The sequence below is a fragment of the Populus trichocarpa genome, chromosome 18 (assembly GCF_000002775.5).
Source record: "Populus trichocarpa isolate Nisqually-1 chromosome 18, P.trichocarpa_v4.1, whole genome shotgun sequence".
NCBI classification, from domain to species: Eukaryota; Viridiplantae; Streptophyta; class Magnoliopsida; order Malpighiales; family Salicaceae; genus Populus; species Populus trichocarpa.
The window spans coordinates 2,528,874-2,545,000 of record NC_037302.2 but is presented as its reverse complement, the minus strand read 5'-3'; the positions used below and the strand labels follow the sequence as shown (position 1 = coordinate 2,545,000).

Sequence of the window (16,127 nt, the reverse complement as noted above, 5' to 3'; positions counted from 1 at the left end):
TGAGAACTATTTTGATAGAGACCGATGAATTCACCAACAAAACATGTTTGTTGGTGATTCTGTCAGTCAATCCATCGGTTATACATGATATAAATATCGATGATTATTTCATCGGTAATCCGTCGGTCATATTTACCGTGGATAGCTTGACAAAAATTGATCGTCATCTAAATTTATCACTGATGCGACTATCTTATTTGCCTACCTGTAGGTATTTAAATCACCGACTGAGTTACCGATAAATCTCAAATTCCCAACGAGATACTTGTCAATGGCACATTTACATAGGTAAATCTATCAGTGGTTTTTGTAATGATAGAAATACAGCTTTTATACTAACGGAATATTTTGTCAAGGTGTTAAGAGCCTATTTTTTTTTAGAAATTTTTATGAGAAATGAGGTGTCAGTTTTTTTTTATTTGAATGTATTAAAAAAATATTTTAATGTATATATAATAAATTATTTTTCATTATTAATAATAAAATAATAATTGTTATATATAATATTTGTGATAAAAATAATTATAATGATAACTATGATACTAATAATAATAGTTTTGATGGTAGTAATCTCATGCATGTTCTCTTAAATGCTCAGTTTTCTAGTGTTCTCCACCGTGTGGTCATGGAAGAGAACCAACAAAGGCTGTCCTCGGCTAACTTTTACTTCCCTCCTACGTCGTGATTCCCATGTCTTTCCTCTTGCTTTGAATTTTGGGTGAGAGAGATAGTATTGGCATCAAGGCTAAGAATCTTGAGAAAGCACTTTCTTTTATTAGAATTTAATTTGGGGAAAAATGGTTGTGTAGTGTGTGTACAGTTAATTTATGTGCAAATTAATTCCCATATATATATATATATATATATGAAAGAAGTTAAATTGATGGGTTGATTTAATGTGAAGGATCCTAATTATATGTGGCTGCATTGACTTGTCTACGTTGATTGAGAGTCTAAATAAACGTAAGATTTTCGTTGATTAATGTGATGTCGACCTTTATAAACCGAGTTTTCACCTGTTTAAGCAAAGCGTATAAGACATCTTCAAGCTTCCTTTTGTTGGAAAAATTTATTTATAGCATGATTAAATGACATATTTAAGGTTCAAATAAAAGTGAAGTTTACTTATTTTTTAGATTAAAATTTTATTGGAATTTTTAATCTTTAACGTCAACTTTCTAATATAAAATACTAATATGATTTAAATAAATTTGGATGAATGAGAAATTGATTTTAAATAATACAAAACTCTTTAAAAAACACTCTATACCAAGTAAGAAATTTTTTTTTATTAATATTTAAAAAATTAAAAGTTAAAAGTTAAAATTGAACTCAAAGACTACCAAGCTTAACTTTTAAAAGGGAGAAATACTAAGCAAATTGAGTTTTGAGCTTAAATCCACAAGCAAGCACCCACGTTAGCCCAACTTAGATTTGAGTTTATTGTAAAATAATATTTTAGACAACAAAAAATTATTTTTACCAACTGAAATTTAGACTTGGACTTGTCCATGAAGAATTATTTCTTTCAACTCATTGTTTTATCGAGTTCAATCCATGAATGCCAACAGTTTCTTCCAAAAGCATTTTATGCAATCATGAACAATTTTATCAGCTAAAAAAATCAAATTTATGGCCAAAACATTAGGTTTAATAAAAAGGTGGGTTTTTTGTTTCAGAATTTTACATGTTTTTTTTCTTTTTATTTTAGTATTTTTCTTCTGTTTTTTTGCTTTTTTTTCCTCATAAATCTAGAGTTTAGGTTCATTTTGTTGAGAGATAATTGAGTTATTTAATTTTAATTATTTAATTTTGATTCAAAGTTTTTTTTCAAAAATGCATTTAAACTAAAATGATATTGTTGGAATCTTGATAGACTTACTATAAATATCCTAATTGCATCAAGTAAATATTAACCTTAAAACTTTAAGGATAAATAATTAATCATCGATAAAAACAAAAGTTTCATTAATGTATTTTTTATTTAAATTTAAATATAGATATATTATTATTATTATTACTGTTATTATGCATGATGAGACTTTAATTTCATTATTAATATGCCATCGTGATTTCCAAAACGGAGCATCAGCAGAACTGCTGAAAACACATGAATGGATCTCGAGATTGTCGTTAAAATTGGTTGGATTGCACGCCAACAATCTTAAAATCATGCCCAGCTGTTATGGAAACAAGACTATGACAATGGAATGACAAGAACTAATCCAACATACAGACAACTTATCGTTATAAACAAAACCATTATCCACCTAGTTATAAGCCCACCATGAACTTGCAATATTCCATCTGGAAATCTTCACATTTTTTGACGCGCGCACAAAAACAGAAAAAGTTGGGATAGCAAAAATGAGCAATGATACTGCCTTCCCTCCTAATTTATTGCCAGATGAGGCTAGTCCAGAGTGGTTTAACAAAGCTGACAATGCATGGCAACTAACAGCAGCAACACTTGTTGGTTTACAAAGTATTCCAGGGCTAATGATTCTATATGGTGGAGGTGTGAAGAAAAAATGGGCTGTGAATTCAGCATTTATGGTACTCTATGCATTTGCTTGTGTGATGTTTTGTTGGGTCACATGGGGCTATCGAATGTCCTTTGGCTCTAAGCTTTTACCATTTTGGGGAGAGGCTAATGTTGCTCTTGACCAAAAATATCTTCTTGATCCAGCATTTCTTGGAAAGTTCCCCAATGCAACAATGGTGTATTTCCAATCTGTTTTCGCAGCCATTACTTTGATTTTGATCGCCGGCGCAGTGTTAGGGCGGATGAATTTCTATGCCTGGATGATTTTTGTTCCTCTATGGCTAACGTTTTCGTATACTTTCACAGCTTTTAGTGTGTGGTGTCCTGATGGTTTTCTCGCTAAGATGGGACTCATAGATTATTCTGGTGGCTACGTGATTCATTTGTCTTCAGGCGTAGCCGGTTACACAGCAGCATATTGGGTAAAACTCGCTCTAATTTCCCATATTCTATGAAACAAAATTGCATTAATTGAAGTTTGATTAACTTCATTCAGTCATTAAATGGACTAATCACCTTGTTACTGCATGCTGTACAATATTGCAGGTCGGTCCACGTCTAACGAAAGACAGAGAGAGATTTCCTCCAAACAACATCCTTCTTATGTTATTTGGGGCAGGATTGCTTTGGATGGGCTGGACAGGATTTAATGGAGGAGATCCTTATGTAGTAAGCACCGATGCTTCTTTGGCAGTCTTGAACACTCATTTATGTACTGCTACTAGCTTGCTTACTTGGGTCGCTCTTGACATCATATTTTTCCGCAAAGCTTCTGTTATTGGTGCAGTTCAAGGCATGATCACTGGTTTAGTATGTATCACTCCAGCTGCTGGTAAGTCCAACACAAATAACTTGCAATAATTTTAGGTCCCAGATTCGATGCATATGCATGCAATGCAGGCACTGTCAAAATACCTCAATCGCAATCGATGCTAGCATTTATCTTGCAATCGAACTAATACGTAGCTACTCAAATTCCTGACACATATAACCTGCAAATTATTTTAGGGGTGGTGCAAGGATGGGCAGCAACAATAATGGGGTTATGCTCGGGCTCAATTCCTTGGATAACCATGATGGTTATCCACAAGAATTCAGAACTACTTCAAAAGGTTGACGACACAATGGCTGTTCTGCATACACATGCCATTGCTGGTAGCCTTGGTGGTATCCTCACAGGCCTTTTCGCTGAGCCGAAGCTAAACAGGTTGTTCTTTGGGTCCTCTGGACACTACATTGGCCTAGTTTATGGCTTCGATGACAAAAGCAGAATTGGCTCCGGGGTTCGACAGATGGGAGTTCAGTTTATAGGAATCCTGTTTGTTGTCTTTGTTAATGTGTTGACTACTAGCATAATATGTATTTTGATACGACTGGTGGTGCCACTAAGAATGTCTAATGAGGATTTGGAGATTGGTGATGATGCTGCTCATGGTGAAGAAGCTTATGCTATCTGGGGCAATGGAGACAGACAGGAAAACTCTTTTTATCGAGGTTCGATTAATCCTAAAATTGAGCTGCCAGTGAGCACAAATAGGGCTGCTCGTCAAGCTGAGAAGACATAGTCGTCTTCTTTTCTTCTCCTTTTTTAGTGGGCAATCTTCAGATCATGTGTCTGATTTAGAGGACAAATTGCATGGCCTGGTGGAAAAATTAATAAAGGCCTTCATGTAATTTCTTTTGTACTAAGAAATACGATCCAATGGCATGAAATGTTGCGTTGACTTTTATTAATATGAAGAAGAATAAAATGCTGGCTTTTGTGGCTTTGTCGTTTTAAGATTTGTTAGCATGATTGAACCTTAATTTCAAAATTTGTTTGTACTTAGAACACACCACTACAGCCACCGAGTTACACTGCAGGCCAGATTAAAACTTAATTAAAGCTTAAAAAAAACAAGTTAGCAATGTTAAATTAAATCTAAAATACGTATCAAAAGTTTGAACAGTGTATTCAATAAATTAGTCGATCATTATATGCATAAAAATGGTAAAAGAAATTGTTAATAATAAACAAAGAATAGACTGAAACCCTAAACAATGAATGCAAATAAAAATACATAATATCGCGACGTGACATGCTATTTAACATTTTTATTTAATTATTTATCAATATATTTTTTATAAGCTAAAAATAAAAATTGAATTAAAACAAAATAATTTACTAACACAATTCTCATTCCTCTTTAATTTCCGCGCATAATCCTTTAAATTTTAAAAGCAACCCTTCAATTTGTTTTTTCTTCACATTTGGTATATGTTCTTTTTATTACAATTTGTTTTATTTAAAATGATTTATAAAATTAGATTATTTTATAATTTTATTTCCTTTTAATTTTTTCATAAGTCAGATTTGATCCTCATTCTTTTGATTGATATTTTTTTTAGATTATTTAAAAAAAAATACGATTTCATCCTCAAATTTTTTTCCCTACCAGATTTGATTCTTATTCTTATAATTGCTATTTTTTAAATTGATTTATTTTCCAGTTTCATACTTCAGCGTTGAATTGGTTAGAAATTGAGTTTCTTGATTGAGCTCGAATTTAGAATTTTCACGAATTGTGAGTTTATAAAATTAACTCAGGTTTAGAAGACTCGCTTGTGTTTTCTTTTTTTTTTATCCTTTTTTTAAGCTCGTGTTTTTCCAGTTTCATCTCTCAATATTTATTTAATTGGAGATTGGGCTATTATTTTTTTTATTTGCTTTCTATAACATTTTTCACTAATTTTAATAATAACTCAAGTTATCTTCAATCTGTTTATTTGTTTTTCTTTGTTAAATTTAGCTTTTTTATATAAATTTTATTTTTGAATTAAATTAATTGATTAAATATAAACATGAGATGATATTAAAAACTAATTTTTTTATGGTTAATTGTTGCTATTTTTCTGCTTTATTTGCTATCAATATCTTTTTTAATTATATTATTAAATTAACCAAAATTATGGGATTTAGTCAAATTAATAACATGGTTTTCATATTTTTCTTGTTTTTAAAAAAATTGGTATCATCTAAACATTATTTTTTTATGTTAGGAAAAATTGAACTTGTCTCACAATACAGTGCATGCCTCCTATTTAATATTTGATTAATTGATTTTTGTAAATAGGAGGCCTGCACTGTATATTGATATTTTGTAATGAAAGGATTAATTGATTTATCATGTATATTTATCATCAAAACTTAGATTTGCCAACAAATCTAGACCTATAATCGGCTCTTATCCAAGGCTCGATATGATTGTGTGGACATCCATTATGTAATGGGCCTAGGATTATCTTACTTCCATCATGTTTTAAGTGGGAGAGAAAGCATTGCTCATAAGTTAGTTTTTTAAAGGGAAGAACTCGTTTGGGATATCAAAATTCATTTTTTTTTTGTTTAAAATTATTTTTTTATGTTTTCGGATTATTTTAATATGTTAATGTTAAAAATAAATTTAAAAAATAAAAAAATTTATTTTAATATATTTCTAGACGAAAAACACTTTGAAAAATAATTATTACCAAACTCTTAAACATCCCTGATAAGAGTGCCTAACATTTTAACATACCATGCAATAAACCAACATGACAACATATCATTAGGGACAGAAAATAATTTGTCAAGAATTTTGTCCATGCTTTTGGTGGAGATTTATTCCTATGGCCCCCCATAAGTTTGTCTTCTTGAGGAGTTCCATATTCATTGGAATAAAAGATGAAGCATGCCATTCTTGAACGGAACCATCTTTTTCTTAGAGAATAGACTCGTAGACAGGATGCTTGGAGATTAACGATTGATTGTCTGCATTTTTTTGTGCTTCTAGAACCTTCAATTTTGTGGTTTAATGATGGGGTGGGGGATGATTTTTTTATATCACCACGAATTGATATTTTCTGGGCAACTTCTGTGTATCGAGACAAATCTAGTTAATTTCCTAATCGACATTTAATAATTCAATTAAAAATTACTCTCTTGACAAGGTAGGGAGCATACTCGCTTAACAAGCCAAATCTCAAGGTTGGTGGCGGCCATGGTGGGGATAATTTGTCATACGAAGATGACAGCAGATGTTTTAACTTTAATGCCAGGAGAAAAGAGACAAGGGTAAAGTGTTTGCAAGGTGATAGATACTGAAGCTACAAACTCTTTCAACTGAAGGACCCACTGCTGCTCTATGCCGTTGATGTTCTTCAAGAGCAGAAAATGAAACCTTGGTGAGAGTCTCTCCAGCTCAAAGCCCTCAAATAAACGTTTTTCACTCAGAAAGAGATTTAAATTAAAAACTGCTTTTGAGGGGTATAGCCTAGGTTCCTGCGTAGTCCTGTTATTGTCTTCTTCCATTGAACCTTTTGAGCTGAATAACGTCAGGTACATGAGAAACAGATTATGATTTCAAATTTCTTCATGCATGCGGATGGCAGGTATGAAACTCAAGATATCTGCTGCTTTTGACCCAGTAGAGCCGTTAAATCACCCCAAAAATGGTTGGCCAAAAGCATTTGAAACAGATCCTTATAGTAATACATGTTTAATGACATTAACACACCCAAAATCACCTTCATTGCGGATTCTTTCTCTAAATTGTTCAAGACATCAGCTTTTGTTTGATTCTAACAAGAACCCACCAAATTTAACAGCTCAAAATTGAAAACCCACAACAGGAAAAAAAAAAAAAGTCCAGTTAGATGAATACATGTTTGATAAATAAATTGCTAACCAGATTTTCCACAGTGGTTGTCAGTGTTACTACTGAAGCTCTTGCATTTTGTAACTCCTCCTCTTCAAATCCCGTGACCTTATCAGTATCGTCAGCCTGTTATCGTTGCATTAGTACGAGAAAATCACCTTTTCTTTTCAAGGTTTGTTTTGGTTACGAGAAGATCAAAGAGGGTACCGCCAAGTGCCAAGTGCCAACCATGCCAATGTCAGACGATTATGGATAATTGAGAGTTGCAGGTTGTGGATTAATCGTACATTTCGGTCCTTGTATTCTTTCTATTTTCTTAATATACTCTCTTTACTCCTTTTTTATTTAGTCCATCCCTTCTACGTCTCCTCCATAATTTTTTCTTTATGTGATCCCTCTATTCAACTTCCTTCCAAATTTTTATTAAAAAAATAGATATTATTATTATTAAATTCAAATTAACTTGGTAAATTAACCTAGTAACCTATCAATCCAAAACTTAGCTTAGATCAGGTTTTATATTGACCTATATAGTAGTTAATCCAGTCAAAATTCAAATTAAATTTGGTTTGATTTTTAAAAAATAATTCAAAATAATATTATTTTAATTTTTTAAAAAATATTAATGTTATTATTATTTGAATTTTAAATAAAATTACATATTAAATTAATTTTTAAAACTATGATAAACATATCTCTGAAAACATGGTAGGATCAAGAATCGATAAAAGTGGATTGAGAGAACAGATGAAGATATTTTCTTGTGTCAAGGGTACAGTACTCCAGTTAAGTAAAAAGGACTAAAGTGATGAAATATCAAAGTACAGGGACCAACTGTACGATTAATCCTTGGCTGGTGGTTGGAGGCCAGGGCTCGATAAACAGTCGCTTTAACTCTTAATTATCTTCTACAAAGGCCCAAATATTACTGGACACTTGAAAGCCCACATTTAATCAGGATAAGGCCTAAGGTCATGGCCAGGTCTGATTATTTTATGGATTCTGTATTCAGCCCAAGAGGTCCCCTCATAAAATTAATTTTCAAGGACTCCTTCCTCCCTCCCTTCCTTTTCGACAGTGATCAGAAACATAGTTGAAATTGTATTTTTTAAAATTTAAATATTTTTATTTTTTATTTAAAATTATTTTTTTAATTTTTTTAGATTATTTTAATATGTTGATATAAAAAATAATTTTAAAAAAATAAAAAAATATTAGTTTGATGTATTATTATGTATTATTAAACGAAAAGTACTTTGAACCATAGTTATTAAACCCGGACCGGCCAGACGGGTCGACTTGGGACCCGGTGGCTGAACCAGTCCAGGTTTGTCAAAAGACTGGCCAGTGCAACGACCCGGCCAAACCTGGTCAACCAGGCGGGTCGACTCATGACCTAGGCGAACCTGGGTAAGACCCGGTGTTTTTTTTTTAAATGTGGTTTTTCTCCTATATCTCTTTTTTTATATATTTTTTAGTTGGTTATTAACACTTTTTAAAGTTCACTATATAAATATTAGAAAAGTATTTTATTTTTTCAATGTGAGATTTGAAACCCTTTAATATATATACTCTATGTTTCCAAGAAAAAAGTTATTTTTTCAATGTGGGATTTGAAGTCCTTTCATATATATACTCTATATTCACAAGAAAAAAGTTATGTTTTTTCAATGTGGGATAAAAAAATCTTTTTGGTTTAAATACTTCAACTTAAAAGGATAACATAATATCTTTTCAATATGGAATTTGAAACCCTTTATTATATATACTCTATATTCATAAGAAAAAATTACGTTTTTTCAATGTGAGATTTGAAACCCATTAGTATATATACTCTTATGTTCCCAAGAAAAAGTTATTTTTTCAATTTGGGATTTAAAGCTATTTCGTATATATATTATATGTTCACAAGAAAAAAGTTATGTTTTTTCAATGTGAGATAAAAAAACTTTTTGATTTAAAAACTTCAACTTAAAAGGATAACATAATATCTTTTCAATGTGGGATTTGAAACCCTTTAGTATATATACTATATGTTCACAAGAAAAAAATTATGTTTTTTCAATGTGGGATAAAAAACTTTTTTAGTTTAAATACTTCAACTTAAAAACATAACATAGTATCTTTTCAATGTGGGATAAAAATCTTTTTAAAATATTCTTTTAAACTTCATTATTTACAACATGTATAGCCTATAGTTACATAGATTTTTTTTTGATTTTTTTTATATGAAATATTAAAACTTTAAATATATTTTTTAAATTTTCCGGGTTAACCCGAATTGATCCATGAAACCAAAACTCAGTTTCTTGGTCGGGTCAACTCATAGATCGGGTTTGATAACTATATTTTCAACCATAATTATTACCATATTTCCAAATAAGTGTGATTAATTGCATCGCAAGTCAAGTGTTTTCAAAAAAGATTTATATTATAATTTATTTGTTTAATGGCAAGGAGTTTCCTGATCTAGCTTGCATGTCAATCAAGATTAGTGTCCTTTTTATATGATCTAATCAATCTATGCATTTAAAGAAATTTAAAGTTTGAACATAGTAAGTTAAGAAATAGAGTATAATAATGTTTGTTTTTACAGTAGTACAGTGAAAAAATTTAGAATTTGTTTTTTTATTTTAAATTATTTTTTAATGTTTTCGATATCAAAAATTCATTTTAAAAATTAAAAAATATATATTATTTTGATACATTTACAAACAAAATACTCCCTATAAAATAATTACTTTTATAATATCAAACACTACTTATACCTTTTTAACCACTCATCCCAATTTCTTAACATTGTTATCCTTTATTCGTATAAAAACTAGTTGCATTGCTCGCGTCTTCGTGGAGGTCAGATTTAATATAAATTTTATTGATTTCTCCGACTAATTTGTTTAATTACATGGATTTAATTTGTTGGGTTTGTTAAATATTCGACAATATACTATTTAATATTTGTATATAAACAAGCATGCTCTCATACTCTACTATAGAAATTAATTATGAGACAAATTTAAGAAATTAAGAACAATTACCGTGACTTGGATTATATATCATGATAAGTACTCACTTATGCGTAGCACTTTTCCAGATACCATTTTTTTTTCCTTCAATTACAAGAGAAAGCTTGTGGAAAAAAGAATTTGTTTTCATATACTGAAGTTCATCGATCAGTGATTACTTTGACCATGCATGCATTAAAATAACAATGGAAAAAATTACAAAAACATGGATAATAAATCATGATAACCTCATATAAAACAAATCAAAATAAATTATGAAGCTCAATTTTCAATTAACTCAATGTTTAAGAATGAAATTAAAAAAAAATAATTAAAAAAAATAATAATTTGACATGAGTTAACCTGCCAAACTTGTTATCTGGGTCATGAGATCGGGATAATTTTATAGAAAGTAAATAAAAAAATAACCTTAGTCAACCCGGATTAGTTTGCCAAACTTGCGATCAAGGTTATAAGATTGTGATAACCTCATAAAAAGTAAGTCAAAACAAATTAACTTATTGCTAAAGATTGAAAATGAAAAAAAAAAAAACCAATCTAAAAACAAGACAATAAAATGATCTGAGTCTACTTAGGTTAACTCGCAAAACAAGCGACTCAAGTCATAAAACTAAGATAACCTTATAAAAAGCTAACCAAAATAAATTTTGAAGCCTAATTCATAATCAATCCAATATTGAAGGATGAAATAGAAAAAAATCCAATTAAAAGAAGACAAAAAAATCTTGAGTCAGCTTGGTTAACCTACCAAACACGCGACTTGATATGAGATCAAGATAACCTCATAAAAAGTAAACCAAAATAAATCATTAAGTTTAATTCTCAATCAACCCAATATTCAATGATATAATTAAAAAAAATATCAATTACAAAAAAAAAAACCTCGAGTCAACTAAGTCAGCCCATCAAAACCTGTAACATATGTTATAAGACTGAGATAACCAAGTATAAAGCATATCACAATAAATTATGAAATATAATCTCCAATAAAATAAATATTGAAATATGAAATTAGAATAAAAAAAATATAGATTTAGAGAAAAAAATATTAGATTTAGAAAAAAAAACACCATTGAAAAAAATTATACACATAATTAATTTAATGTAATTTTAGTAAAAAGAGAGATTCATTCAATTAATTAATTAGAACAAAATAAATCACAACCAACGGACGTTCTAGATGGAGGGCTTGATTGCAAACAAAACACAACGTAGAAGGACTCAATTCATCAAATTAGTACTACAAGGACTCGGTTAAACAAATGATTATTGTACAGGGACGACACGTTTAATTAACCCCACCTTTGAAAGGAAAATTCCACAGCCTTGCCTATAGTCGAAATCATCAAAGACTAGCTAGAAGACGAAGGCAAGGCATTAACTAGCTAGGTCATTACCAAAATCTTTATTGCCACCATTATTGTTTCTGTTTTTTTAAATTATTTGATGTTTTTTTAGGTATCTTTTGATAGTTTTTATAATATACACAAGTCAAAAATATAAATATAAATATAAAAAATATTATTTTAACATATTTTCAATTAAAAAACCATATATATCACACTATAAAACACACTATGCTAGTCTATAAAAAGCTGTGTATTAAAAAGAAAAGAAAAAAAGAAATTACAAGTTGCCTTGATAGGATCTAGGCAAGTTTTCTTAAACATTTGCATGCAAATTCACGACTGTAAACACATTTTTTTTAATTATATCACAGTAATTAAGGCAATTAACATGATTAGCAACAAGGTATTAATTATAAAAGAGTAGTTGTGGGACCCAACAAAGTCTTCAAATGCCAGCATATATCTCCAAAGCATCATCACTTAGTTTGGAAACAAAGTAGGAGATATAATCTGAATAATTAAATGGCCTGTATTGAAGAGGATGCTCCTTGTCCACGAGTTCATCTGGCACCTCAACTACTGCTTCCTCCTTCGGCATTGAAAACAGTCCACAAGAATACCTGTCTTTTTCCCCGCTAATCACCACCCTATGCCTTGCTGCGTGAAGTCTGCCATTGCTCCATGCCTAGAACACCAATATCGGTTACTACCTTAGCATAGAATTCGAGTCATGCATGTTAATTTAACTAATATATACTTTGGACAGTCGTTCACTTAGGTGTGAGGTGTTCTTGTCTATCTAATAGTGATTGTAATTCTGCAGTGGATCGATAAAACGCATTAATATATGCATAATTGAAACTTAAATTTGATCGAGAGTTTTTACCTTGAGTGCGTCACCAACAACAGCTGTGAAAGCATTCTCTGGAACCATGACTTGAGCCCAATATCCATTCTTGGTTTGAATCTCAAGACCCTGAACTTCATTTTGGCATAAAATGGTGATGGCATTTTTGTCAGTGTGAGCCACTAGACCGATGGACGAGTCCGTCGCACTTGGAGGAACTTTATACTTCATTATTCGAAATATACTGGTGGTTTCCTCAACGAAAGAGTCATAGAGCTTTTCAATGTCAAAGCTTTCGTATATCATTTTCATCACCAGAAAATTCAGTTCTTGCATCTTTGAGCTCATGCCATGGATGGTCTCACTACACCGCAAGAAAATAAAAATAAAAAAAGTGGGACAGAAAAAATTAATAAATGCTGCCAGCCATGTCCTATTAGACACGTTTCATGCGTACTAGTTTTGTTTAGTACAACATAGTCAACACTAACAGGATTATGCGGTAGAATTTGAGATCGGTCAGTTAAAAAAAAATTGTGTTGACTTTTAGAAGAGCAAAATAAAGATTGGTTGGTTCTATCTCCTGCCAGGCTCAACTTGACTCAAGACTCGTTAGACAGGTCAACTTGTGGGTGAGTTGATGGATATTTAACGAATTAACCAGGAATTTTTGGGTTTTTTTCAATGAAACAATAACATTTTGCAACACAAAGATTTTGAAGACTCCCTGTTATATACATTCTCACACAAAGTTTAAGCAATCATGACAGGTAAAATTGCTTTGAAAGTCCCATAAAGATTTCACAACCGTTAGATTATAATACTAGGTGGGTCGTAGTAGTGAATATATAATCCAACGGCTGATGAAAATAGAATTATCCATATGGAATATTGCAAATTAAATTCAGGAATGTGTCTTTACTACAGCAACTGATATTAAGACCAAATGGAATTTAATGGAACTTGCAACAGCCATAGAAAAGGCTGATTCTACCTCTCAGGTGCTGATTTTTATTCTGCTAGGACATGTGCATGAGTTTTGAACAAGAACAATCATTTTAAAGCTGGCATTGTAATAAATTCAATCTGTTTCAAAGGATAAGCCCCTAATAAATTATGCATTGGCAGCTAGCAAGTCTGTTTGGTAGCTACCATCATCATGCGTAAGTACTATTGCTGTTGATGGGACAAGAGCTAAGAACCACCATTCCTTAGTCTCAACAGGCTACTGTAAGATACTATCAAATACTATGATAGCTGTCTAGAGTATTTTGTGCTATTGCCACAAAAAATTTAAAATTTTGATGAATAACATAGTTCATACTTGCTGTAAATTCAAAATGCCATATATAAATAAATTATTACAGTAAAGAAATATTATGAAAAAATTATTAATATTTATTGGACTACTAGAATTTTCTAAACGATTAGGATTTTTTAGACAGTTTAGGATCTATTCTAAATACATATTATATAACTTTATTTTGATATAATAAAAATAAAAGTTCTTTATTTGTGGATATAAACACGTTACGTTAAATCTTTATGTTTTTTCTAGTTTTTTCTCTATTATAATATTCTATGATTGCAAGGGTTTTTCATAACAATTTTCTCATTTTTCCCATTATAGGTGCTGTTCAGAGTTCAATCTCTCTTGATGGTGACTCGGGGTCTCTGGCCATGACATTAAGACATGTTTAGAGGTCAGAAGAAGAACAGCTGGAATATCCCAACCAAGAAAGGAAATTAATGATCTGAAAGGTGGTTTTGCAAGAAATTAATTAAAGAAGTGGGGCAATCTCTTTTTTGTGTGTGTCATGATAAGGTTCAAGGAATTAAAAGGTAAAATTATTGAGAAAATGATCGTTTAGTGATGACTGATTATCTAATAATTAAGCCAAAAGACATAAACTTTACTTGCATGCTATGAATTAAGCCATTATGCGTGTTACATTTCCCTTCATTCCACAATTCAATTTTTCTTTTGGCTAGAATTGATCATGATTTATAACAAAGAGATCACTAATTAAACCTTTATCTGTAGCTGTGAATTTAACAATAATCTCAAAGAAATTAGCATCATTTTCGAACAATATCAATTAATGATTGTAGCTAAATTACATCAAGCTAGCAAAAACTTCTAACATGGAAACGAAACAAACATCAAGAAAGATGATGGAGAGTAGTCTTACCAGAAACTTGGGTTCCCTTCTGGCCACATAAGGTTGGTAAAAGCTTGAGAGGCGTCAAGAGTTGGAGCATCATCAACACCAAAGCTCTCGTGAAAAGGAATCACAGGACAGTTACCTAAGTAACTTCGATATGGCTTAGGATTGACGTGCTTGTTCTTTGTCTCCTCAGGAAGATCAAACAGTGCCTTCAGGGCAACAAACATTTCTTCACGTAGGCTAGTAGGAATCTTATCATAAACCAAAAAGAAGATCCCGTGAGTCTCACATGCCTCTCTAACTTGGTTACACAATTCTTTCCACTTCTCACTCTTAACTTCTATGCCTGCCAAAGCTTCCTCAGAGATATCAAGAAATGGGATTTCGACCTTAGCTGCCATCTCTCTCCCCCTCGCTCCCTCTCTCTCTCTCTCTCTCTCTCGATATGTTGTTTGCTGGAGTACAAGTACTCTTAAGTCTTAACTAGAGAGGCATATCTCATTAAATAGGAAAACAAGTTCAGATATGTCCAAAATTTTGGTTTTACTTTTGAAGAAGTGATTTGGGCACCCACCATATAGCTTTCAGTCCTTGCTTCCTCTGTAGCCAATAGGCTCAACTGTTCCATGTGTGAATGTCTCTCCATTTTTTTGGTTCCATATAGGTATGGTAATTAATTTGTAGAGATATTTGTTTAAGTATCTTAATCTTAATTAGAACAAGTAGCTAATAAATTAAGCATTATAAATTTGATATTAGTGTGTTGTCTTCTTCAAAAGTTCAGGAAAAGGTTATAAAATTAGAATCTCTAAAAAACATGTGCATTATAAAATCATTAATCCATGTTATTAATAGATATATCTTAATTTACACAGGTTTATACCTTCGGCTTGTGATAAGAGGAAAGAACGAATCCGCTAGCTTGGCCTATATAAGTAAGGTGTCAAAGGAAGTTTTCTTCACGCGTTTTACAGTGTGGATAAAAATTAGATTTTCGTGACTTCTTAAATTTTATAGTTATAAATTGTAGATAAAACTATGAAATATTAAAAAAAATTAATTCAATAATCTTTAATTTTAATGATAGTTTACAAGGCTGTTTAAATAGAAGAAAAACATCAGTAAAATCCAAATTAAATTAAAAATCCTTAAAAAAAACCAAATATAACCAAAAAAAAAAAACTTGAACAATAACTTTCATGTTTTATTTGAAAGTCTTCCTAATTACTATTAATCTTATATTCTAAATTATATTTTAACATAGCTTTTAGAATTTTTCTTTTAATTTCAACTTGATTTAAAGATCGAATAAGAAATTATGCTTGTTTTATCAAACTCCAGCTAACCTTCTTCTCAAACTTTTCAAAAACTAAAAAATCTTATCAATTTTAAAAAAAAAAGTTCCCATGGAAATGAGGTTATTCCTTTATATATAATAGAGCTCAGCTCTAGCAGATTGTAATTATTGGATCGTTGAGTTTGTGGGTGCTCCTAGCATAAGTTTCTAAAGTGATTT

The 16,127-nt window shown here is 31.0% G+C and overlaps 2 protein-coding genes across 2 annotated transcripts; one reads left to right on the top strand and one right to left on the bottom strand.

Moving 5' to 3' along the window:
* The first annotated feature begins 2,367 nt into the window (after nt 1-2,367).
* LOC7459002 (ammonium transporter 2 member 5) lies at nt 2,368-4,110 on the top strand. Its single transcript, XM_002324235.4, has 3 exons — nt 2,368-2,967; nt 3,092-3,377; nt 3,554-4,110. Exons 1-3 carry the CDS (start codon nt 2,368-2,370, stop codon nt 4,108-4,110), a joined length of 1,443 nt encoding a protein of 480 aa, XP_002324271.3.
* A 7,718-nt stretch (nt 4,111-11,828) lies between these two features.
* On the bottom strand, nt 11,829-15,096 carry LOC7459003 (probable 2-oxoglutarate-dependent dioxygenase AOP1). Its single transcript, XM_002324800.4, has 3 exons — nt 14,636-15,096; nt 12,483-12,807; nt 11,829-12,281 (listed from the first exon to the last, which is right to left on the bottom strand). Exons 1-3 carry the CDS (start codon nt 15,010-15,012, stop codon nt 12,042-12,044), a joined length of 942 nt encoding a protein of 313 aa, XP_002324836.1. The 5' UTR covers nt 15,013-15,096; the 3' UTR covers nt 11,829-12,041.
* Nucleotides 15,097-16,127: the final 1,031 nt, after the last annotated feature.

Coding starts and splice junctions, on each gene's coding strand:
- LOC7459002 (XM_002324235.4), top strand. CDS start 2,368: ATGAGCAATGATACTGCCTTCCCTCCTAATTTATTGCCAGATGAGGCT. Junction 2,968..3,091: donor GTTACACAGCAGCATATTGG/GTAAAACTCGCT, acceptor ACAATATTGCAG/GTCGGTCCACGTCTAACGAA. Junction 3,378..3,553: donor ATGTATCACTCCAGCTGCTG/GTAAGTCCAACA, acceptor AAATTATTTTAG/GGGTGGTGCAAGGATGGGCA.
- LOC7459003 (XM_002324800.4), bottom strand. CDS start 15,012: ATGGCAGCTAAGGTCGAAATCCCATTTCTTGATATCTCTGAGGAAGCT. Junction 12,808..14,635: donor GAAGGGAACCCAAGTTTCTG/GTAAGACTACTC, acceptor CTTGCGGTGTAG/TGAGACCATCCATGGCATGA. Junction 12,282..12,482: donor TTGTTGGTGACGCACTCAAG/GTAAAAACTCTC, acceptor TTGGTGTTCTAG/GCATGGAGCAATGGCAGACT.